Genomic DNA, 24,909 nt, shown 5'->3' on the forward strand with positions numbered 1-24,909 from the left:
TGGTGGGCGGGGCTTGAGGGGTGGTGGGCGGGGCGGCGGCGCCCCTCCCTGCCTCGCTCCCGCCCTGCCTGAGGGGGTGCGCGCGCGGCGGCGGCGGGCGGTTGGCGGGGCCGGCGGCTGAGGTGAGGGGCGCCGGGGGCGGGGGCTCGGGGCCGCCAGCCCGGGGCTCCTGGGAGCGTGAGGCCCCTGAAGGCCTTCGGAGGGGTCCCCGGAGGCCCTCGGAGCTGCGGTTTCCTGTCGGCAGAGGGGGGGGGCGAGGCTACACGCGGGGGCTGGCGCGGCCGCTCCGAGCTTCCCGGGCTTCGCCCGAGCCCCTCCGGCTGGGCCGTGCGAGCCCCGGGGGGGAGGAAGGGGGCTGAGGTGCCCCGGGGGGGGCTGGGCCGCTCCCAGCACGGCCCTGCCCGCGCGGCAGGGGTGGGCAGGAGCTGAGGGAGCGCTGTGAGGGGCTCTGTGGGAGAGCGCCGTGCTCAAGGCCCGGTGTCAGCGTCCCCCTGCAGAAACGCAGCGCCGAAGTTGCACAGAGTCACGGAATCCTCGATTACAGCCTCGGATCCTGAATCGCGGAGTTTCCCGGCGGCTGTGGGAAACTCCTCCGCGCTCAGCCGGGCTCAGAGGGAGCTGCGCAGAAGGACGAGCCTCAGGGGCTGCCGGGGTGCTCAGTGCTCCAGCAGGGTCTGGGTTTGTTGGGCTGTGCTAATTCCTCCTGGGGAACGGCTCGGCAGGGCCCCACGGCATCCACGGCAGGAAACGCTCCTGGGCGGCAGAGTTCTCACAGAGCAGGCCTGCGTGGTGGGAGAAGTCTCACGAGGAGCACCTTCAGTAGCTGAACGTTTCCTTGCTCGCAGGTCCATTTACCAGGGGAATTACTGGCATCGCAGATAATGGTTTTTATTTTTAGAATGCAGTTTCGCTTGAGAAGCAAGCTGCCCGGTTTTCATTCTGTGGTGAGAGGTGTGAAGGACGAGCGTGCTTCACTGGGACAGCGGAAAGAATCGGATGGCGATCATTTCGTGTCCACAAAATGAGAGTTGGAGTCAGCTAGATAAGAGGCAGCTCTGCTATGTGGGCTTTGTGAGTGGGAACAGATCCCTTGTTGGTTAAAGAGGGTGAGCTAGAGGAGGAACTAGAAAGGGGACCTGGAGCACTTATCTGCCAAGGGTACTGCTCATGTTGACATTTTTAGGTTATCATAGTGAACGATATTATCTCTTGAGATCATGCAAGTTAGCCTGATCGAAGTCCTCTGGTGTTGGCAGGTCTTGGTTATAAGACTTTATTGCACAGAGGTGTCAGATGAGAGATTTCTTTTTTCCACGTGCTTTGTATCTCTATGTGATAGAGCTGTGTGTGAAAATCCGAACTTGGCAGCAAAAGTTAAAATGGATGACTGAGTTTGCAAGCATCTAGACCAAAGAGGAGGAGAAAATGTTTCCTTTTGAAGTCATCAACTCTTTACAGAACATTCAAGCATGAAAGGAAATGGCGAGGGGGGGAAGTTTGAAAAGAAAAAAAAAACTGCATGAGGGTTTTTTTTTTTTTTGAGCTTTGAAAAAAACATGTTTCCTGTAAGTGGTAATATGCCTTTTAGCATATTTTGGTTAGTTTCTGGAAGGGATGTGAACTTTTTCGGGCTTCAGTATGGTTTGTCATACATTAATGTTGCCACGTTAATGTTGCTTGAATTTATTGTCTACTGATGGAAGTAAACTGCCTAATGTTTGCTGACAATTCTGCTCCTCATTAATACTGAAGATTCAAATACTTTTCCTCTGTGAGAAGTGATTTGCACTGTTTCAAAATGTACATGTTTGTTCAAGGATGCTCGTTTCCTAATTTAGCATTCAAAATGGATGTTAGTTTGTTGTTTTTTTTTTTTTTCCCTCATGCAATTTGTAATAATCTGGAATACATTTTTTGTTTTGTTTTCAGATTTGTTCCTGACCTTCCATAAAAATGTCTAAGGTAAGAATAACATTTCTGCCTTCAAATGTAACAATGCAGAATGTATATTTTGTTTTTAAAAAATTACCTGCAGACACAGAATGTTTAACCATAACATTGTCTTTGGTGGGCCTGTGTAAGTTAAATTTACAGTTCACAAGTGAGAGAGAATTCACATTTAGAAGACAATAGCAAATTATTTAGATAATTTACATATTAAAATAATTTTCTACACAGGGTATGAAACTCTGTAGTTAACTAATGCTCCTGGAAGAATTTAATTTTGGTCATGGAGTTGCATAGAAGTTCCCTGTTACATTTTCACTGAAACTTCCATTCTTCTGCTGTGTTCTGAGCAGAAATAATTTCAGAGAAGGATGTTCTTGTATTTATCTTATTGGTAACGTCTTTATTTGTTCATGTAGTCAACTGATCAGCAAAATTCTCCCTTCAAAGTGCAGTAACTTATATAAAAAAAATTATGCCGGGATTCAACTAATTCTTGGTCTCGTGTTTGGTATAACAGGTTAAAACATTCATGTTAGTTTATTGGAGCGAAACAAATGATAAAAGGTACTTGAGTAATATATTTGAAGAGGGAAACTAGCACATCTAAAGATTTCTCTGTGTAATTTGTAGTAGAGGGCATTTGAGTCACACTTGTATAATTTTCTTTTCCTTTTGAAAGAGATCTCTAATGAGGACTTCCAGCAGATGACTATCACTTCATAAGTGCCAAAAAAGAGATTAGTTACATACTTATTTTAGTGCATAAGCCTCACACACAAGCATTTTTATTTTAAATGGGTGTGAAGGCACTGTTTAAGAAGAGTGTGATTAGCAGTACTTCAATAAATAAACTTTTTTTTACTTGAGGTGATCTTGGCTGAATGAGGGTAAACAAGAGTAAATGAAACATTTTTTCTAAGCTTTAGGTGAAGGCAGTTGTTCTATACTTCATTGTGAAACCATTGAATAACAGGAAAACCCGTGTAGTTTACTCTCTGTATGTCATGTAGTTTCGAATCATATGATTTCAAGTCTTAAATGATGGGCGAGGAATCCCATATCCCATCGTCTTATCGGTGGGATTGACTTTATTTTCTGTTTCTTCAGAAGTTCTAGTGAGAACAGTCAAAGACGGAACTTCTGAGAGCTAAATGAGCTACAAAACTTCTGATTTTCCACGCTTCCTTTTCTGGTTTATTGCATTTGAAATAGCTGAGGAAATCACTTACCCAAACAAGTATATCTTGTATGGTTGCTTATTATTGTCTTATTTTATTTTACTTTAGCAACAGCCTGCTCAGTTTACCAATCCGGAAACCCCTGGCTACGTTGGGTTTGCAAACCTTCCCAATCAGGTTCATCGGAAGTCTGTGAAGAAGGGGTTCGAATTTACTCTTATGGTGGTTGGTAAGAAAATGTTTCATAGTCTTCCTCACAACAAATTCTTGCTTACGTAGAGTGTGGAATTAAAGTGAAAATTGCTTCTACTGTTGTAAGGCTTTGGCTAGCATCAGAAAGTTCTTCTGGACTGTAGCATTTAACTTTCTTTTATAGTTCATTATTTCATGCATCAATTGTTTTCCATGTTACAAACTGTGTTTGAATATGTTAATAATTTTGTGGATGTGGTGAAGAAATTTTGTTTTGTCTTACAGGGTTCAAGCATTCCATTTAAAATTTAGCTTAAAAGTGTTTTTGCATTTGAATAGACGCTTTGCTTGCTTGCTTGTTTTTATTAAGGAACTGGTATCAAGGAGACTATTTAAACTATTTGCTATGTAGTTCAAAAGAATCCAAACTCTGGTCTTTCCAGCCCTTCTGAATATTTTTGTAAGAGAAGAATGAGAATTAGATTAGTTGGTTTGATGTGAGGTTTTACTTTTCAAATTGATACTGGTTGTCTATTAGTAGTTAAAATTTAAAGTGTAATTCTATTAGATATTTCATTGGCAATCTATGTTGGTATCAGGGACGGAAAGAGAAATCTTCTGCATCTGCGGAAAGCCTCTGATCCATCCTCTCAAAAGTCAGTGATATTTTTGCAGATTAAGTAGGCTTCACGAATCAGGCTTTGTTGTGGTCTGTGTTTTTCCTGATTCTATGTTTCTTACTGCTTGGGAACTGTAACTCCAGAATTTGATGTTTGAACTCTGTAATTCTCACCTGGAAGACAGAAGTATCCTAATAGTGTTGTCTGCAGTTAGATTCTTTTTTATGTCTTCATAAGAAGTAAAGCCCATTTGCATGTGCTAGATTAATCCAAGGGGAGATCACTGTGGAAATGAGCAGGAGAGGTGAGTCGGTACGTGATAGTAGGTGTTTAAGTTCTTAATTGTTTTGGATTCCAGTAGTTACAGAAAGAATCTGTCCTCAAACCTGTCATTAGTTTTGCCAAATGACAGCCCTAGCCTTGCTATTGCCCCATTTATCTCTTCAACAGTGCAGTGTTGGACAGCACCGGCCCTTGATTTTGGCTTCCTAGAATTTGATGGCAGTTGTTTCCTGTTACCTGGGGTGAGGGAGGAGAGGGAAGAGGGAGCAAGGACATAGGGAAATTAAGTTACACTGCTTGCTAAATGCCTTTTAATTGTTGGGAGTCATTTAATTTTAGCTCTGTTGGATTTGCCTAGGATAGTATCATAATGGATACCTTATAAAATCTAAGGGTAAAGCCAGCCTTTAGATGTTGGAAATCATGGTATCTGCTGTAACTCTTTGGAATTTACTGTTCTGTGATCCTAGGTCTGAGAAACAAGGATGTGCTTAATATCCAGAGCTCTTTCAGATGCATCACAAATAGGGCTATCTAAAACAATTCTCGCAGAAAGCTGTGCAAAATTATATAGACCAAACAGCTGTTTCTACTCTTACGTAAAATAGAAAGTTGTGGGGAAATGACATGGTGTCAGAGCAATAGAAAGGCAATTAACCCTACCATGTCTCAGAGTAAAACCTAACTCTATAGTCATTGCCTGCCACTGTTCTAAGGGATAAATGAAAGCTACAGCAAGAGAACTTGCAGGAAAGTAACTTCATTGAAAATGTGGAGTGATATTTTGAGATACACTAGCAGAGGGAGGCAGTTGATGAAAGTTAAGATAAAATAAACTGCGCATTAAATTGTCGATTATTTCAGCAGTTTGGAATGTGAATTCTTTCTCTTGAAATATGCATGGGGTTTAAGTATGTTCTCTTGTGGGCTATATCACAATGTCTGTATTGAACTATAATGCTCCACTAACTGTATTTCTTATTTTCTGATCAGGGAAATGTTTTGCTTGTTTTGTTTTTAGGCTCTCTGGACAGACAGTGTCTTGATCAATGCTTTTTCTTCTTCATGTTGTTATTTCAAGTATTGTTTGTCATGGTTTGGGGAAAAAATAAGCTGGAGTTTATAACAATTTGGCTGCTTGTCTCTGTTGCATCTGAAGAAATCATAACCACTTGTATTTATGAACAATTGCATATTTATTCTCATTATTAAGATACGGCTTCATCTAAATAGTTCTTTCACTTGAGCGTCACTCAACTCTTACTGCTGGGGCCAGTAGTTACAATAGATGCTCTTTCATTCATTTTTGACAGAGGCAATGAAAACTGATTTGGTTTAGACGTAATATTTACCCAGGATGAAAATATGAAGTGTGTCACTGGTTGAAATCGTAGTTTTCTAGGTTTTGCTGAAATGATGCCATGCGAGTGTTGAATTACTCTGGCTGCATGTCTCTATCACTGGTGAACTGGCTTATATTGAGAGATGTGTTCTATAAGGCATCACAAAACAGCATCTCCTAGTCAAATCCCTATTTAAAAAATAATTCCTTTTTTTTTTTGTTGTTGTTCAGATATTTTTCTCAGACTGCTGTTACAGAAGAGACTTTGTTGCTTAGAGGGATCAAGTAGCCCTCTCTGTTTTTACTTTTTCATTCTCAAAAAATAATTTGTTCAGTGAATTCATGTACTGAGCAGTTTGAGTTACTGGTCTTCTTTATGCTGACATTTTTTTCTGATTTAGTTCTTAATATTTATCTAATTACTTAGCTTTTGAACTTTTCTGATGGCTCAGTCAGTAGCTCCAGAAGAAAAGCATTTCTGGTACGTTTTGGTAATCCCCAATTTCTTCAGTGAAAAAATTACTTTGTGCATACTCAGCAGCCATATCATGTTCCTCTCCCCTCATTTTTTTGCCCTATTAGCATAAAAAGTGGGAATAAATCACACTTTATGATGGCGATCTTTGCAAAAGCTCAGTAACACCTTTTTCATTGTTTAAATTGATGATATGGCCTAGACAAGACCCAGCTTCTCAGTGTGTATGATATTCTGGAGTGCTAGCAGAAAAGCTTACTTTAAAAAAATCTGGAGACGTGATATGGGAAATTAAAGTCTAATTTTAAAATGATCAGAACTCCACTTGCCTAGAAGGTTTAATTACAAATCATCTGTGAAAACTCTGAGAAAGTGTATTGTAATGTCGAGATGAATAAATTGTCATTCAACATTCCTGTGCAAGTTTTTTCTAATACAAAATTAAAATTGTATTAGTGAGCTGTAAATCCTTAAATGGCAAAAAAAATAGATTTGACATGAAAAAAATATATATAGATGAAACTTTCTGGATACAGTAGAGATTAATCATGCAAATATATTGACTTTATCTGTAAATTGAATCACAGGTGAATCTGGATTGGGAAAATCTACGTTAATAAACAGCCTCTTCTTGACAGATCTCTACCCAGAAAGGATAATCCCAGGAGCTGCTGGTAAACACACTTTTGTTCTGGTTTTTCTGTTCTTGATGATTTTGAAGTTGAATATTTTTATGTTTGGACTTTATTATCAGCCTGTTGTTGTTGTTTCAAGCTCTAATGATTTCAAATGTATTGGCTGATACTTGAACTACCAGGTAGAACTGATTTCTTCAATTCCTGGTCTGTGTGGTTTAGTCCTTGTGTGTGCTGAAGAGTCATACTGGCATTTATGTGCTAATCTCTGCTTAAAATATGTCATTGTGTCACGTTAAGAGAAATAATCAACAAAAGCAATCAGAAACTTTTTAAATCTATTGCAGTTCTAAACTTGAACACTTTTTATGTTTGCTTGGGCTTGCAATTTGATTCCTTTGGTCTGGGTAGATAGTGAATGTGCACTTGGACTTGTTTCTTCTTCCCCCCCTCTTCTGAGGAGGGGGAGCGAGAGAGCGGTTGTGGTGGAGTTCAGCTGCCCAGCAAGGTAAAACCACCACAGCACTTCACCTCTGTTTCATCTTCAGCTCCTTTTCCCTTTTTTATCCTGTTAAATAAGGCATACAATAATGCAATGAAAGAGAATATTGTAAGAATATAGATTTACTATTAAGTACTAATATATATAGTATAGATTTACTAATAGAAGTACTATTTCTTCCTCTTTGCTACTTGTTAAACAACTTGCTTTAAAAATTTATCATGTTGGCTGAAAACTACTTTAAACCTTAGGAAAACAATATGTTACATATAATTTAGTATTGTTCTGTGAATTGCTGAGTACTTACACTTTTTTCTCAGTCACTCCTTTTTGCCTCAGTTTCTATATAAAATTTGAGAAAAGTAAGAAAACGAAAAGAATTTCCTAACCTGACAATCAATCTTTTGATAGTGTCTCAAAATGACAGCCTTATAAACTCTATTCTGAAAGATCAAGTTTCTTGTCTTTTAGAGAAGATTGAACGCACTGTGCAGATTGAAGCCTCAACAGTTGAAATAGAAGAGAGGGGTGTGAAGCTGCGTCTGACGGTTGTAGATACACCAGGATATGGAGATGCTATCAATTGTCGAGATTGGTACGTACACAGAGTACATACTGATCTACATTTGATGACTGAACACCCATTTCACATTACGTCTAATGACATAAGTCAATATCTTCCTTTTTTCATGTGTTAGGTTAAGTGCTGAATTTGAGGTGTTGCTTTTGGAGAGATGGGTAAATTTTCTAATTTTGAGGAAGCTTGGTTTAATTTTATATGTGATTCAAGTTTAAAAATGTTTTCAGTTGTTATATGTTCATTCAGATACATAAGAAGAAGCATCAGTTAACTTCATCCACAGCTTGAAAAAAATGCTGTGACACATATGCTTTGATTTTTTTTTTTTTTTTTTTTTTCTCTCACCTTGGTTAACTTTTTTAGGTTTGGAAGGGTTTTAAGCGGATCACGTACTTGACTCTTATATTCAGAAAGCAGTGGAACCACTGGGACACAGTGAATTAAACAAACCCCTGAGAAAGTAATCCATCTAGTCTTTGCTGCAAATAAAAATTCAACATTAGATCTTGTCTGCATTTGTCTGGGCACTCTCAGACTCCATGCTTTGTTTTTTTTAAGTGTATTTTCATTGTCTTAGGTTTTTGAGTGGCTTGAAAAGTTTGCTTTCTAGTAAGTACCAAGAAATAATCTTGATCAATGGCATTCAGTGATAGCCTCTGCTGCACTTTAGCCCACTTTCTGTCAAGAACTTGCTGGTCCATCTCACCTATTCTCACTGTGGCATCCTGCTGCCCTTTTTGCTTCCCTGTTCTCCCATTAGTAAAGTTTTGTTTGGGATCTCTGAATCGCCTCTAAGGTTGGTTCTCCACCTTAACTGGGAATCAGAACATCTCAAGCCAGCGTTTGGAGATATACTTCTTATTTTATTCTTCCATTCAGTAATAAACTGATAATTCCATCTGTTTTGCCTTGGGTATTTATCATTGGCAAGCATACAATAGGAGGAGTGTAGCTGTTTGCTCAAACCAAACAAATTTGTGTGTAAGATGAAGTGGTTCAGAGAGATGCAACTCAGAGCAGTATGATGCAAGATTTCAGCATTTCTGCATCTCTGTTTCAGCTGTTGACCAAGTTTGCTGTTGCATCAGCATCAATAATTTGATGTTTTAAATTGATTTAGAAGAAGATTAGATTGTCTTGAGTATGTGCAATTAGTGCTAATCACAAGATGAATACTAGCCCAAGAGCAATTTGCTTAGAAGTTAAGATGTGTATCATTATGTGTATATGTATGCGTATTTTATCTTAATATATAAAAATATATATTTATTATCCATAGTAGTTATCATTGTTTGTTACTTTGGCATTCAATTAAAATGCTAAGATACGTGCTTAAGATAGTTTTACAGTGTCAGTAAATTACTTTTGTCCATCAACAGGCTGATTCATCAGCAGGAGGTCTTGGTATTTTAATGTAACTTTTGAAAGTTCACTAAAATTATTGACCGTTTTGGAATGAGCATGATTTCTTAAATCTCAATTTGTTTTACAGTTTTAAGACCATAATCTCCTACATTGATGAGCAGTTTGAGCGATACCTGCATGATGAGAGTGGTTTGAACAGAAGGCATATCATAGATAACCGCGTTCATTGCTGCTTCTATTTCATTTCACCGTTTGGTCATGGGTAAGTGTTTCTGTCATTTTTATTTTTGAAAAATAAAATTATTTTATTTTTTCACTTCAGGGAGTTCGTTTTGCACCCCTTGTTTTAAATTCTCAGAATCAGATTGTCATTACTTAAGTATTAAAACTACTGGAACTAACGGGTGTGTCCTTTCTCTGTAAAAGGAGGCACATTCAGAATTAGAATCGTTCAGTTGGAAGGGACCTGCAAAGATTATTGAGTCCAACTGCCTGACCACTTTAGGGCTAAATAAAAGGTAAAGCATATTAATGAGGGCATTATCCAAATGCCTCTTGAACACTGACAAGCTTGGGGCCTCAACCACATCACTAGGAAGCCTGTTCAGTGTTTGGCCACCCTCATGGTAAAGACATTTTTCCTAATACCTAGTCTGAACCTCGCCTCGCACAGATTTGTGCCATTCCTGCATGTCCTATCACAAGTTACCAGGGAGAAGAGATGAGCACTTCCCTCTCTATTTCTCCTCTTCAGGAAGTTGTAGGGAGCGATGGGTCACTTCTTAACCATCTTTTCTCTGAACTAGGCAAGCCAAGTGTCCTCAGTGTCTGCTCACAGGACATGCTTTCCAACCCTTTTACCAACTGCTTTGAAGCAAGCTTTTGGATTCAGTTCCTGTATCCAGATCATTGTTAAAAATGTTGAGCATAACTTGCCCTAGAATTGAGCCCTGGGGAACACTGCTAATGACCAGCTGCCAGCCAGATGTAGCCCCTCCCAGCACAGCCCTTTGAGCTCTACCATTCAGCCAGCTCATCACCCAGCGTAGTGTGAGCCTTTTTATCTCCCAGTTGGACAATCTGTCCAGAAGGATACTGTGAGGGGTGGTATCAAAAGTCTTACTAAGATCCAGAAAGATTACATCTGCCAGCTTCTCTTTGTCCACTAAGTGGGTGACCTTGCTGTATCAGTAGATCAGATTAGTAAGGCAGGACCTTCCCTTCATGAACCCATGTTGGCTATTCCTTGACAGTAGCTTTGTTCTTGAAACGTCTTTCAGTATCCCCCAGGACAATCTTCTCCATAACTTTTCTGGATACTGAGGTTATACTAACAGGTCTGTAGTTTCCTGGGTCTCCTCTTGTGCAGATATAACATTGGTCAGCTTCCAATCAGCAGGGTCCTCCCCAGAATCCAAAGACCTCTGGAAAATTGTTGAGAGGGGTCCAGCTATAACATCCACTAACTCCTTCAGTACTCTTGTCAGGCCCTATGGATTTAGGAACGTACAGCTAAAACTTGTGCCTTACAATTTCAGTGGCCACTTCAGTGAAAGGTTACTGCTCATCCAGTCATGGTCCTCAGAGGACCATGAGAAATTCAGAGAACCAGGCAACCCAAGGTATATCTTTAATATTAAAAACTGAGGCAAAAAAAGGCATTAAATGCCTCTGCCTTTTCCTTAACCTTATTTGTTAGGTGGCCATCTTCATCAAGTATCAGTTCGATATTTTCCTCAGACCTCCTCTTGCTGTTCACATACTTTAAAAAAAAAAAAAAAAAGAAAAAAGCCTTTTTTGTTGTCTGGTCAATGTTGGTGTGAAGATACTTTGGTCATTTAGATTAAAAATAAACTTTTTCCATATTATATTTTTAGCCTTAAGCCTCTGGATGTTGAATTTATGAAGGCCATACACAACAAAGTAAATATTGTACCAGTGATTGCAAAAGCTGATACGCTTTCACTGAAAGAGCGAGAAAGACTAAAGAAAAGGGTAAGTATTTTTCTGGCTCACAGAAAAGTGTTATACTTCGGCTATAGCAGCTTGGTCACTGACAAGAGGAGTGTTCTCTTTCACCCTTACTCTGTTCTCACCAAGAAAAATAGAATCTCATGTGCACTGTGTAGCATTATTTAATATGTAGTTTGATATCTTTTGAGTTCTTCTATTATGTATTTAACTGAGAAATTGTCTTTAAAATGTTGCCTGTGAAATGGCAGATCTGGCTACATCTACAATTACACTGAGTGAATTTTGAAACTTTGGAAAATATCTAAGTGCATTCGCTAGTGGTAATTTCTCCTTACCTGGTTGATCAGTCTCAAAGCAGAGACTATAATCTCCAAAGCAGAGACAAAGCATCTATAATCTTCATATGTCAGAATACTGATGATTGAAAATCAGGATTTTTCAAAGATTTTACTACGTCACTCTCTTCTAATACATTCCTCCTTCCATAGGCTAGGCACCTGAACACATTCAATCTTGCAGGACTTGGTAGTATTTACTGAGGGGAGGAACAATACAACAAACCATCATGAGTTAGTAACTATGAAGTTTAGACTGAAGTGATAGAGAATTAAGTTGTGCTCATTTGATGCAGGCTTATTTGTTATATTTAAAACTTTGTCTATGATTTTTCCATTTATTCTGAAAACCCTTATAGTTAATTTACCCAACTTGCAAAAAGTACATTACTTTGAAATACTTATTCTGCTAAAATTCTGCAGAAATAAATTTGTTTTCTAAGAGCAAAATTTGGGTTTATGGCAAATGGATTCCAGCTGCTGATGACATTCTTAACAGTTACGAATACAGAAAAAAGGATCTGTGGTGTTTGTCGCTCAGTTAGAGATGGAGGTATTTAAAAACCTATCCCCCCAAGTAGTAATTCAGGTGCAAAAGCAAGGATTTTCAGGCTGGTCAAAGCAATTATGACATCTGTGTCAATACATTGTAATTAAGGGAAAAAAAAAAGTTTTTAAAAAAAGCTCTCTTTCTTATGTGTAATCCACAAAGGATAGTGTTTCATAGAATCTCAGAATGGTTTGGGGTTGGAAATACAAATTCCTTAAAGACCATGTGGTTCCAACCCCCTGCCATAGGCAGGGGCAGTTCCCACCAGACCAGCTGTCCAAAGCCCCACCCAGCCTGGCCTTGGGCACTGCCAGGGATGGGGCATCCACAGCTTCTCTGGGCAACCTGTCCCAGTGCCTCACCACCCTCTGAGTGAAGATTTCTTTCTTGTATCTAATCTAAATCTACCCTCCTTTAGTTTAAAGCTGTTATCCCCTGTCCTGTCACTCTACTGGGATGGTTGGACCAGATGATCTTGGAGGTGTTTTCCAATCTTAATGACTCCATGATTCTGTACTCCCTGATGGAGAGTCCCTCCCCAGCTTTCCTGTAGCCCCCCTTCAGGCACTGGAAGGACACTGTAAGGTCTCCCCAGAGCCTTCTCTTCTCCAGGCTGAACAACCCCAACTACCTCAGCCTGGCTCCATAGCAGTTCTCCAGGCCGTTAATCATCTTTGTGGCTTCCTCTGAACCTGCTCCAACAGCTCCATGTCCTTCTTGTGTTGGGGCCTCAGAGCTGAACGCGAGGCTCCAGGTGGTGTATTTGACCATGACTGATTGTGGGGAAGGCCTTTTAGCCAACACGTACAGTGATAGGCACGTGTAAACAGTCTTAAAATAGTTAACTATATATTTATCTTTTTGACTCTATTGATTGCCTGCTATATTACTTGGAGTCATAGAATCATCAGGGTTGAAAAAGCCCTCCAAGACCATCTGGCCCAACCACCCCCCTACCACCAGTGTCACCCACTGAACCATGTCCCCAAGCACCACGTCCAACCTTTCCTTGGACACCCCCAGGGACGGTGACACCACCACCTCCCTGGGCAACCCGTCCCAACGCCTGACTGCTCTTTCTGAGAAGAAATGTCTCCTCGTTTCCAACCTGAACCTCCCCTGGCACAACCTGAGGCCATTCCCTCTGGTCCTATCACTGGTTATCTGTGAGAAGAGGCCGACCCCCCGCTCCCCACACCTTCCTTTCAGGCAGTTGCAGAGAGCAATGAGGTCTCTCCTGAGCCTCCTCTTCTCCAGACCAAACACCCCCAGCTCCCTCAGCCGCTCCTCACAGGACTTGTGTCCCAGGCATTTCACCAGCTTCGTAGCCCTGCTCTGGACACGCTCCAGGGCCTCGATGTCCTTCTGGTAGTGAGGGCCCCAAAGCTGAACCCAGCACTCGAGGTGCGGCCTCACCAGAGCAGAGCACAGGGGGACGATCACCTCCCTGGCCCTGCTGGCTGCACTATTCCTGACACAGCCAGGATGCCGCTGGCCTTCTTGGCCACCTGGGCACACCGCCGGCTCGTGTTCAGGCGAGCACCCATCAGCACCCCCAGAGCCTTTTTCTCTGCACAGCTTTCCAGCCACTCTGCTCCAAGCCTGTAGCATTGCATGGGGTTGTAGTGGCCCAAGCACAGGACCCGGCCCTGGGCCATGTTGGGCCTCATCCCCTTGGCCTCTGCCCATCGACCCATCCTGCCCAGGTCCCTCTGCAGGGCCTCCCTACCCTCTGGCAGATCGACACTTCCCAACTTGGTGTCACCTGCAAACTTACTGAGGGTGCACTCACTTCCCTCGTCCAAGTCATCAGTAAAGATATTAAAGAGCCTGGGCCCCAACACCGACCCCTGGGGAACACCACTGGTGACCAGTTGCCAGCTGGATTTCACTCCGTTCACCACCACTCTCTGATCCCGGCCGCCCAGCCCGTTTTTAACCCAGCACAGAGCGTGCCTGTCCAAGCCATGGGCTGCCAGCTTCTCCAGGAGAATGCTGTGGGAGACTGTGTCAAAAGCCTTGCTGAAGCCTAGGCAGACTGTGTCAACAGGCTTTCCCTCATCCACCAGGCGGGTCATAGAAGGAGATGAGGTTGGTCGGTTGGTTGCCTTTCATGAACCCATGCTGACTGGGCCTGATCCCCTGGTTGAACTGTTCACATTTAAACGCAGTTGTAGTACAGCTCTCTCTTGGCTGTCTTGCTGCTACATTACATTTTGCAAAAGCTAAAGATAATTACTGACACGATAAAGCAGTATTAGGAATGCCTTGAGTTGCGGGAAAGAGGATGATCATCACCTGAATTAAACAATTTTTCTCTCTAATTTGCAGCTTGAATGAGGAGTAAACCATGGGTTTTCAATTTGAATCAAGATGTGAATGAAATGAGGCAAACAGAAAGCAAAATAAATTTGCGTATTTTAAATATGCAAATACAACACAAAAAAAAAACTTTGCTACTTGATGTTCAGGGACTTAAATGGCTGAAATACATTGAAGTTTTTTTCCATTGCAAACTGCATGGCAAATAATACTAGTATCAAAAGGTTAAAACTTCTCCATTCTGTGACATTTTAAAAATCTCTAATCCTGTTTGGAAGAAAAAACTCAATTTTGTTCTCAAGTAAGACTAGAATATAGTAATATTCGCTAGACAAGGAAGGTTGTACTTCAGTTTTGACAGTTATAGCTAATGTGGAGCAGGATAAATAGGGAAGGAAGAATTGTTTGCATTGTTTTTATAGCTTTGCTTAAAATTAAATTTCACAGCTAGTCATATGTGTAATTTTATGTATAATAAATTATTGGAGATGAAACACTGCAAGGCGCAATTGCAGGTCTCGTTTATGTACAATAATCAGTGTTATTGGGTAGATACTTTTTCAGGAGGACTAATTCTCCTCAGTGAAGCTCATTTCATTGTGAATACAATTTTTAAATAGTGGAAACTTCCGAAGTGTTAAAATAAAGCAATGGAATAAATGTGCCACTGTTTGTCTGAAAGTCTGTGGCGAGGAGTTGTTGAATATCGTGAAGAAATACGTTCTTTAAAAGCAAATAGTTGGCAATGAATATGAATTAGTAAGATATACACAATCTCTGGCCTAACTGATCAATTTTACCTTAAGTTTTAAAAGTGCTCACTTTACATGTATATTACCTCCATTTCTTTATATAAATCTCAGATTCTGGATGAAATTGAAGAGCATGGCATCAAGATTTATCACCTGCCTGATGCTGAATCAGACGAGGATGAAGATTTTAAAGAGCAGACAAGATTGCTGAAGGTACGAATATGCTGCGTCTTTTCAGAGTGCTCGGATGGCTTTAAAACAAAATACAGAATGTGACCTTTGATGAGACCTTGAGTGAGTTACTGTAGCTCTGTGCCTAGGCTTCCTTATCTGGAAGATAGTGGTAACAATGACATTATTTTTCCCTACAAGTTTTTTTAACAGCTTCAAATTAAAAACATTGTGTACTTACTACCAATATATGCAGTGCTGAGAGGAATAAGAGGTTTTTTTTTGAGTTGTTTGTCTAGCTCATTGTTGGTAATTTTTGAATTTTTGACTTTCAGGCCAGCATTCCATTTTGTGTAGTGGGATCCAATCAACTCATTGAAGCCAAAGGTAAAAAAGTTAGAGGTCGACTTTACCCGTGGGGTGTCGTTGAAGTGGAGAATCCCGAACATAATGACTTTCTGAAGCTGAGGACCATGCTAATGTAAGTAGAAAACTCCAATTAAATAGTAGTAAATAAATAAATTCATTAGGATGATACTCAAACATTGGGACGGGGGTGTGGAGCGGTTGTGGAATCCTCAGGGATGTGGAATTTATCTGGAGAAGGCCATGAGCAACCTTGATCTAGTTAGTCTTGGCCTAGGTAAGGATTGGACGAGAGGTCCACAAATCCTTTCCAATCTGAACTACTCAGAAATTCTGTGAAAATAATCATGTGTCTAATTCTTCTGTTGAGCACAGATAGCCAGGAATATAAACCAGGTTGCTTTGCACCTTGTGCTTGTTTTTGTGTGCTTTTATAGACTTCACAATTCTGCTATTTAAGTTTTTTCAGCTGTGCTACTCGGCATCCCCCTGCCCAGCACTGCTTTGTCAAATGTCTCACACAGGAGTACAGGCTTACGCAGAGGCTGTCTCGGGGTCTGGGGTGGTGTCTCTGTCTTTTATTGCACCAATTTAACTTACGTTAGCTTTGAAATTAGCATATTAAATGGGTGCACACGCTGAACTCAGTGATCCAATGCAGTGCTGAATGTGAGAGTTCCTTAACCATGCTGATGTGACGCAGATACGTTTTATCTGTTCATTTTTTTTCCTTCCTCTAGCACCCATATGCAAGATCTTCAAGAGGTGACCCAGGATCTTCACTATGAGAACTTCCGCTCTGAGAGGCTCAAACGAGGCGGCAGGTTGTCATCTTATTGTTACAAGCTGTTTCCTCCTCCTCTGAATTTATTTTGTTCTCCCCCTATCCCCCATTTCATTGCTAGGATTTCGTAGACGATGGACAGCTCTCTAGTTACAGTCAACACAAAGCTCAATCAATCAGCTTACACTGACAGTAAGAAAAAGTAGTATGTAAATCTGAAGAGATGGTTGTGACACTAAAAAGGGTATAGTCAGATCTCTGTTTTGTTTAAGACTGAATGCAGCTGGATCAGAGTGTTCGGGTATATAAGTAGGGCAGACGTGAATGATAAAGATCTAAAAATGTGCAAATTAGATTAGTGCTGATGCATTCAAAGAAATCCCTTTTTAGACTTAACCACTTGAATATCTGTACTGTGTCTTTAAGAAGAGAAACAAGTCCTTCTGCACTGCTTTATTTAACACGATAGAAATAAATAATTTTCTTTGCAAAGCAGTCAGAGAATAATGTCTTTCTACCCTATTTTGAGCTGTGGTAAAACAGGCAAGCAGAATACCCCATTTTTAACTAAAATAGCAGGGTTTACAAAGTTGAGTTCGTGAGCTCTTGCTGAAAGCTGGCTGTGTTTCCTGGTTTAGATTTTTAGGTTGCTTCTCTTATTCCAACCACTAGAGGGTTTCATAATTGCACATTTCAGTGCATTTGATATATTTTTGCAAAGCTTTTTCCATTACGTAACTTCTGCTGTTGAAATAGGCTTTGTCATATGCCTGGTCGATTTTCAGAAAAAGGAGTTTGATTCTGCCTGTAGGATTGGCCTACAAGTTCAGTTTTCCCTTCAGGCATGGTGCCATACTTTTCCCCTCTGACTTTTAAATCCTGACTTCTGAATTTCAAGCTAAAAAAATTTTTTGTCAAGTTCTGGTACCTGTTACCCAACAGGTATTTACAAAGGTCTTAGAAGTAATGTCACGTTGGGGTGTCTAGAGTTAAAGTAATGCTTACCAGTTTTTTGAGGATTTGAAGTTGCCTCTGCCAAGGACCCATGACAGTAAGTTGCTGTTAAGTTTAGATATCTTTGTGCAACTAAAACAAGCTTTTGTGTCTTGTCTAGTTGAGTGGCAGAGATATCTTTGTTTTTACATTTCCAAAGTGTTCCTACACTGGAGTTAAGCTATTGTAAGTGAGGGTGCTTTACATGGGAATTTGTTTCAGACTTGTACCTATTCCACTGGCAGTCCTTGGCAGTGTTTCTAGAAGCTTTTGGACACAGAGGATTTCTCTGGCAATCTTACAGAAAAGTGTGCAAATGCACAGAAGCAAGTTTTCTCAAAGATAAATGTACTCATTTTTTTTGAGTGACTGGATTTTTAAGCACAATGCAGTACTGAAAAAAGGAGAATGGACTTCCTATCTTGTTGGTTTTAGCTTTTTACTTTCTAGAAGCTTTAAGGGTAAGATATAACGTAATGTATACTGTTTAGGTGTTTGCAAGTAAATGTGGTTCATGAAGTTAGAGATGGGATAGAACCGCATCAAAAAAAGGATCCACCTGAGGGTAGCTGAGTTTTCAGATTCATAATTTCTAGATGTTTTATATGCTGCTTCCATATTTTTGTTAACATCTTGTCCAGCATTGTTTTGATTTTGAGTATCAATTTGTATTGATTTATTGCACCAATGAAAAAGAATTTAGTACAGTGTTTCTGTACTCAGATTTCTGAGTTGCTATACCTGCGTGGCACACAAATTGCAATCGGTTAAGATAATCTTATAATCAGGTAAACTTCTGCATGTGAGTACTTTCCAGAAATAGTTTTCACTGGTACCTATGTAAAAAAATCTGTCATGTCATAGCCAGAATTCATTTTGAAGTTTATACTTGCTCTGGAAGGAGTAAGGAATAAATATATATTAAAAAAAGTGAATAGCAGCTACGTGGGGAACATGTTTCAGTAAACTTTGTGTGCGTTATGAAACATATACAATGTGTTCTGAAAGCCTCGTTTTTTGTCAACAAAATATTCACTGGAAAGGAAAGATCCAGAGTGTATGCATGTTGTTGAACAATATTTGTTTATTGTAGGAAAATAGAAGATGAAGAAGTAAATAAAGACCAGATTCTGCTTGAAAAAGAAGCTGAAGTAAGATGAAAAAATTCTGTACTCTTGTGATGGGGGAATTTTTATTTATTTTTTATTACAATTAGACAATTGATTTGCATGATCTTGATAATATGTAAAGGGAAAGACAGAATTTACTAATATAAAGTTATTCAAGGTGCAGTAACAAAAGAGAATATGGAGAAGTGTAGAAGAGCCTCAGAATATTAATTTATTGGAACAAGCGGAATCTGGTAAATGTCAGATTCCATTGTACAAGTTATTTGTGCCGGAAGGGAGAGCCATCCTCATATATGAGAAAAGGCTCTAAAATTAGCAATTGCAGATGGGGAAAAAGTTACACTCGGCAGCAAGGGAGGAAACAATGGTGGGAATTACCAGGAATGAAGAACAACATGAAAATTCTCATTTTGCCACTACGATAAATCCATAATTCAGAGCTCTAACACTGTTTTTGTGGTCCCCCTAATTCAAAGAGGATATAGCCATGACTAGAAAAAATACAATGAATAGCAAAGAGTGGGCAGAACGGCTAAAGCAGAGACCTGAGGCAGGTCCCCTCTGATGGCATACTACATAATGTTCCTTTTGGGGAGTAGATGACAGAAGGGAAGGATGTAGTGAGAGGTTTATACAATCATAGCTGTCAGGATGAATGGGAAACTACAATAAAAGAAGCAGGCTGAATTTAATAAAATTAATAGGTGGCTTTTTTTTTTTTTAACAAAAAAGATACTTTTAAGGTATTTGTAAATTGTGGTACTCGTTAGCGTGGAATTTTGAGCATATTGAGAACTTGAAGGTGGTCGCTAAACACAATGGTAGAATGTTTTGATTTAGAAAGTTCTGAATTGACATATTTCTGGAATTTGAGAGCTTATGTCATGTGTGTGCACCTGCTGTTGGGTTTTCCATTCATTTCCTAATAGCCAGTCTGGAAAGAAGGCTGAGTTAGATGGATCTTTTGATATGCCCTAGCCCAAGAAGACCCTCAGGCTCCCCGTACTGGCCTTAGTAGCTATCCAAGTCCCAAAAGATATCCAGGGAAAAGATTGTTGTTTCAAGGAATACAAAAAAACTGTAGTGTAATGTCTTACTGGTTTATTTTTAATTGTTAAGTTTAACATTTCATTCCGAGTTTAAAGTGTAAATATGCAAAGACACCCGAAAATGTTTCAGTGGTGAGGTTGACTTCCTATCTTTCAGAGTTTCATACCATAAAAGAATTTAAGTAAACCCTGTTGAATGTACACTAGTTAGTAGCTGAGTTACTTGATTACCCTGTGTTTAAACGTTGCAGTGTTGTACAACTGAACTAAAACAATTTTTAATAATGCATACATCGCCTTGGATGGTTTGCCTGTAATCCTTGCTTCCACCTAGTCATCGCTAGTACAGAAGTTGAGAAGTAATCCTCACAGGGTTTTATTTTTGATGGCAGATATAGGTGTAGTTGGAGGAACTTAAACAAGCTGCTTGTGTTCCTATGATACGTTTTGGTGAGTGTGCTTGTTCAGCACTTCAACACCATCATTCTTACCTGTTTAACTGAAATGGAAATCTTTGCTTCCTCTTAGGGATACTTAAAAACCTTGTCCCGAGTTAAACTAATAAAGCCTGCTTATTTCACTCAGGAAATTTCCAACCTCTTAGTGGGTGAAGATGGGCAGTAGAAAAACAAGCCATAACCTGAGATTGCTGCTTGTCAGATGAAGCCAATGCAGATGCGTGTTCCCTCTTTAATATGAATAATAAATAGTGTGGTGGCAGCAAAGGATCGTGTTCTGAGGTGAGATGAGGCTAAAGGTTTTCCTGTGCTCTACTTTCAGCTTCGTCGCATGCAGGAGATGATCGCGAGAATGCAGGCGCAAATGCAGATGCAAATGCAAAGTGGAGAAGGAGATAGCAGTGGACATCATGTATAAAGTTTTTGGTAAGGTGTTCAAATAGCTACGTTACAGAGTTTTTCTTTATTACTCATTATTACGAGTGCTATTAAGTTTTGGAAAAATATTTACAGGACATGTTTGTGTAGGTTTCAGCTTTCGTTTTAATTTTTAAGGTTTAGCTGATGTTTATGAAGTGAAATGGCTTGAAACTAAACCGAACATTAGTGTGGCCTTACACACACACACATGCATTCATTTTTTTCAGAAAGTCTATACAATGTATGTTGGAAAGAACCATGGAAGTAATCTTTTAGATTGTATAAATGGGTAGTTCTCAAACTCACAAAGTTGTTTCATTGTGACTTTGAAAATGTCTATGCTTCTTTTTTATCAATGTAAGAAGATAGCAGATCTTAAATTGCATTTTTCTGTCTTATTTTCAGATTACTTTATACCTTGACTTAAAGGAGACACTCTGGATTTGAATTATGGTGGTGTTACACCAGAAAGGAGGCCTTTTGCCCAATTTGTGACTTGGAGATTATTTTAGAATTTAACATGGAAACGCGTTGTGGTAACTCTTGTGATACGTATTTCATAACATGTAGTCAGTCAGTATTTTATATATTATACACACTTGACTTTTTGTTTTGTAATTCTTATATTGAGTTTATTTTCAGTTTCCCATTGTATTAGGGATACAAAATAGACATTGAAACTTCTAGCCTGACATGGCGTTAGATGATTTGCTTTAATATGGCTTATTAGTTCCTTGCTTTTAACTTTGTATTATGTTTAGAAATAAACAGCTATTAGTGATATCAGTAGTGTGTAATAGTCACTAATTAGGGAAACCTGCAAGGTTAGTTTTATATTTTTGCAGTGTTTACAGGTGTGTGTCTGTGAGACCCTAGACCTTCTTCTGTCTCTGCTGAGTGCAGGTGATCTCCTTTGGCCTCTGCAAGTATCTAGTTAGAATTCAGGCATGCCTTTTGTCTTAATAAAAGAAATAAGAGGAAATACCTCTTGAAGGGCACACTGTATTTTATATGACAGGCATTATTTCCTTCAGATTTAACATTGAGGGCTATACATTCTTTACTGTTTGCCTAAAATTGCTTACTCTGTATTGCGGAGAATCTTTAAGAGTTTCTTGTAGGTCAGCACAAATCAGTCCTGCTGTTTTCTGGCATTACTGTAACCAAATAAGCTTGAGTAATGTTGGTATGTTAAATGAGATAAACCCCAAAGAGTAGTTTTCTGTCCATGGGTGTTTCCATATCCAAATGCATAAGAAATTCTTTAATTCCTAGAGAGTATTTTCATACTATTTTTAGGGCATTACAAACTGTTAATTGTAGTATAACATATATACTAGCACACTTCCCTTCTTTTTAGAGTGATCTGTGCCTGATAGGATCAAAGTGAACTGTATTTTAATGTCCTGGAGTTAGCAGTAATACTTATGAGGTGACTCCAATGTGTTACACAGTTTTTTAGGCCAAGGTCACTTTCCTTAACGCTGATAGTAAAGGAAACTGGTTTTGAGCTTGGCTGGACTTCTGCTGCATATCGTGGTAGGTACTGAATTTGCCATATGTAATAACAGCTATAGCATACAGCTACGTAGGTGGCAGCTAAGAAGAGTAAGCAGTTATGCACTGTTCTTGGCTTTTCTGGTACTTCTGATAAAGCCAGAAATCATATTTCCTAATGTGATGTGTTACAAAACACTGTTATCTGAACAGCCAACAAGTAGATAGAATTCCAGCTTTTCTCTGTTCTGAGCTCAGGTGCAGCAATGATTTTTATAAATTTTAATGTTTTTTTTTTTTTGAAAAAGTAATAAGATTTCTACAGCTAATTTCAGTGATATTCAAATGGCTAGATTAAATATGAACCTGCTAAGCAGAAGAAATTTTTACCTGCCTGAAACTGCTGTTTTATGAATTGCTTTATATTTGAATCTTTCTAAAAATGTGAAGTAAAGTTCTCTGCCCTAGCCTTTGCTGGGGAGCTCCATTTTTCTTTGCAAAAGCAATTATTCTCAAAGGTTTGTGTATGACGCATGTGATCTTCCCTAACCGTCACAAAGGTGTAAATGAGACCCTTTTTATATATGTAGATGCACAGAAGTGCTAAGTCCCATTTTGTCAAATTAGATACACGTAAAACTTAGATGGAAAAACATGCACTTCCAAGCTCTTGTATTGCCTTTTCTAAATAGCACATAGAAATAACATAGCAGTATTACCAGAAAAAAAAAACAAAGCAACAACTCCACAGCACCTTATGTATTTCTAAATCTTTGATACATTTTTGTGAGTCAGTACTCATAAATATACCAGAAAAATAACTCGTGTCTTCCTAAATATTTTGTGAGCTCCCATACTGTTCTGCAGTTGCCACCAATCCGGTTTTGTTCTGATTCTGCAGCATTTGCCTGCTTTTAAGCTATTATTAGTCTGGTATCTCTGATAAATGTTTTGAGCACAGCGACACAGTGACATTTGTGTTTTCACATATAAGCTTGGTAGGTACTGTAAGCTGCAATAGTACTGGGAACCAGTACTTGAACTGTGAAATCTGTGTGTGTGCAAACCAGTCCCTGGTTGTACATATAACTCTCTGGGTATGTTGCTTTTTCTCCTGTATTTTCTAACGTGGGAGTAAAAGCAGGTTGTCTGTGCATTAAGTGCTGTTTGGTCACTACCTGTGGAATTACTTTAGGCTATATCTTAACCCCTGAAATAGCATCTATCTATTGAAATATTTCATCAGGGTAAAGTATTCTGGATGATTCTTAGGCAAGTGATTTTTGATTTATAAATTCTATCAGGAGAAATATTTTCATAAATATTTTTTTCATAGGAAAAATCAAATTTATGGCACTTGCCATTTTAACTGAAAGCTAATTGCTTCTCCTTCCCAAGTCTTTGGGGGCGATCATTTGTTGAGTGCCTGATATCTCTGAAGGTCTCTTTCCCCTTCAATTCTCTTGTGTTGGCCTTGCAGTCAGTAGTTTCAGGTGAGACATAAAAAGTGAAACTATGTTTCACAGATTCTTTTTTTTTTTTAGACAAACTTCAACTACTGGTAGAAGAAAGACTGGGAGACAAAAGGTAGATGTTTGGTGTGATGTTGAACTGGCTATAATTTGTTTTCTTTTATAGCTTTGTTACAGTTTCTAATTTAGGAGTCAAAATACTTCTGAATTTGCAGAGGTTTATATTTGGTGGCAAAGATGTCTTGCTCTTGGTACAAAAAACTTACTGTTAGATTCTGTTTTATGTACTGTCACTAGCCAAGACTATAATAAAAATGCAAAAACTTTTTTTTTGTCTTTTGTTTTGATTCCTTATTATAATCAACCCTGGTAATGTTTGTTTGTTTGTGGTGATATGTTTTAAATATAAAAGAGTAATTTAGACATGGTTGAAAGAGAACACCATGATGAAGCTGCATACAATATGTCCGTTAAATATGGTATGCTCCACGTTTATTGGTACGGTGCATTTCCCACTGGGTGTTCCCAGAGATGCCAAAGCCCTACCTATGGGACCTTGCTTTTTCAGCAGTTCTCACCAAACTTCCACGTCCCTTAGTTACTCTGTTAACACAGAATGAAGCTACTTGTTGTGGGTGGTGCTTTAGGTGGAAGGGTCATTGTGTTTTCCAGTGAATTGTGCTTCATTTCAAGAGGGAGTCAAAGGCTGTTTGATCTTTGTTCTAGAAATTCCATAATAATTTAGGGCTCAACTTCCTGTAAAACTACTTCATCCACCTGTATGGCTGTTACAGGTTGAGAGCACCAGGCTGTGTCCTTGTTCTTAGATTCCTGAGCTGACTGTTAATACCAGAGCATTTTATGGCAGTCCTTTGAATTTGAAACGCGTCACTTTTCAAGTGCCCTGACCTCGACAGGTCGCTTAAGGTTGCTTTGCTGGATTGCTCTGCATTGCTGGGAGGTGCACATGGTGCTGTCAGATCACTCCGCAGGGGTAAGACTTGTGCATGCTGTGACAACTTCGTGTATTGTTTTGAAGTACATTTATGTTTATGTTTTGTAGATCTGCAGTGTTTAGTGTTGAAATGATCCACTCAAGGAAGATTCATCTTTAGTCTCTAGTGGGAGAATAAGTAAGGAAGCATCCTTATTACGTCAGACCTACTTTTTAAAAGATTTTTTTCTGTTTATTGATTATATCTAGAACTTTCAGAACAGCATCCCTTTTGTCACGTGTAGAATACTTCTTTTTGTGGAATTCAAATCCGGTTCTGGAAAGAGGAGTGCTGAAAAAGAATTGCACAATGATATTTCTAGAAAAGTTATTATAAAGAAAACTTCCAGATTGGTTAGTTCTGTGCGCATAAGGAAAAAGAATGGTAGTTGTGGACAAGGACTGAAATAGCATGGCAAAAGTGACTTGTAAGACACCTCTTAAGGCTGGGCAGACATTGTAAGATTTTGATTCAGAAAAAGGAAGATTGGGATCTCCAAAAATATTTGGTGGCAGTATTC

The 24,909-nt window shown here is 39.3% G+C and overlaps 1 protein-coding gene across 3 annotated transcripts; it reads left to right on the forward strand.

The window, feature by feature from the left end:
• Positions 1-23,721, forward strand: SEPTIN2 (septin 2). 3 transcript variants are annotated; one of them, XM_048077320.2, is made up of 13 exons: positions 1-122; positions 1,930-1,962; positions 3,237-3,357; positions 6,627-6,713; positions 7,648-7,771; positions 9,249-9,383; positions 10,999-11,116; positions 15,166-15,267; positions 15,561-15,706; positions 16,332-16,415; positions 18,462-18,519; positions 20,328-20,431; positions 20,831-23,721. In XM_048077320.2, the coding sequence occupies exons 2-12, from the start codon at positions 1,954-1,956 to the stop codon at positions 20,421-20,423; spliced, it is 1,080 nt and encodes a 359-aa protein (XP_047933277.1). In that variant the 5' UTR covers positions 1-122; positions 1,930-1,953; the 3' UTR covers positions 20,424-20,431; positions 20,831-23,721. The 3 variants fall into 3 exon arrangements, with proteins under 3 accessions (XP_047933277.1, XP_066858769.1, XP_047933278.1); XM_067002668.1 differs by lacking the exon at positions 1-122 and adding an exon at positions 571-580 and having other exon boundaries at positions 1,928-1,962; XM_048077321.2 differs by lacking the exon at positions 1-122 and adding an exon at positions 629-845.
• The last annotated feature ends 1,188 nt before the right edge of the window (positions 23,722-24,909 follow it).

The sequence above is a fragment of the Anser cygnoides genome, chromosome 9 (assembly GCF_040182565.1).
Source record: "Anser cygnoides isolate HZ-2024a breed goose chromosome 9, Taihu_goose_T2T_genome, whole genome shotgun sequence".
NCBI classification, from domain to species: domain Eukaryota; kingdom Metazoa; phylum Chordata; class Aves; order Anseriformes; family Anatidae; genus Anser; species Anser cygnoides.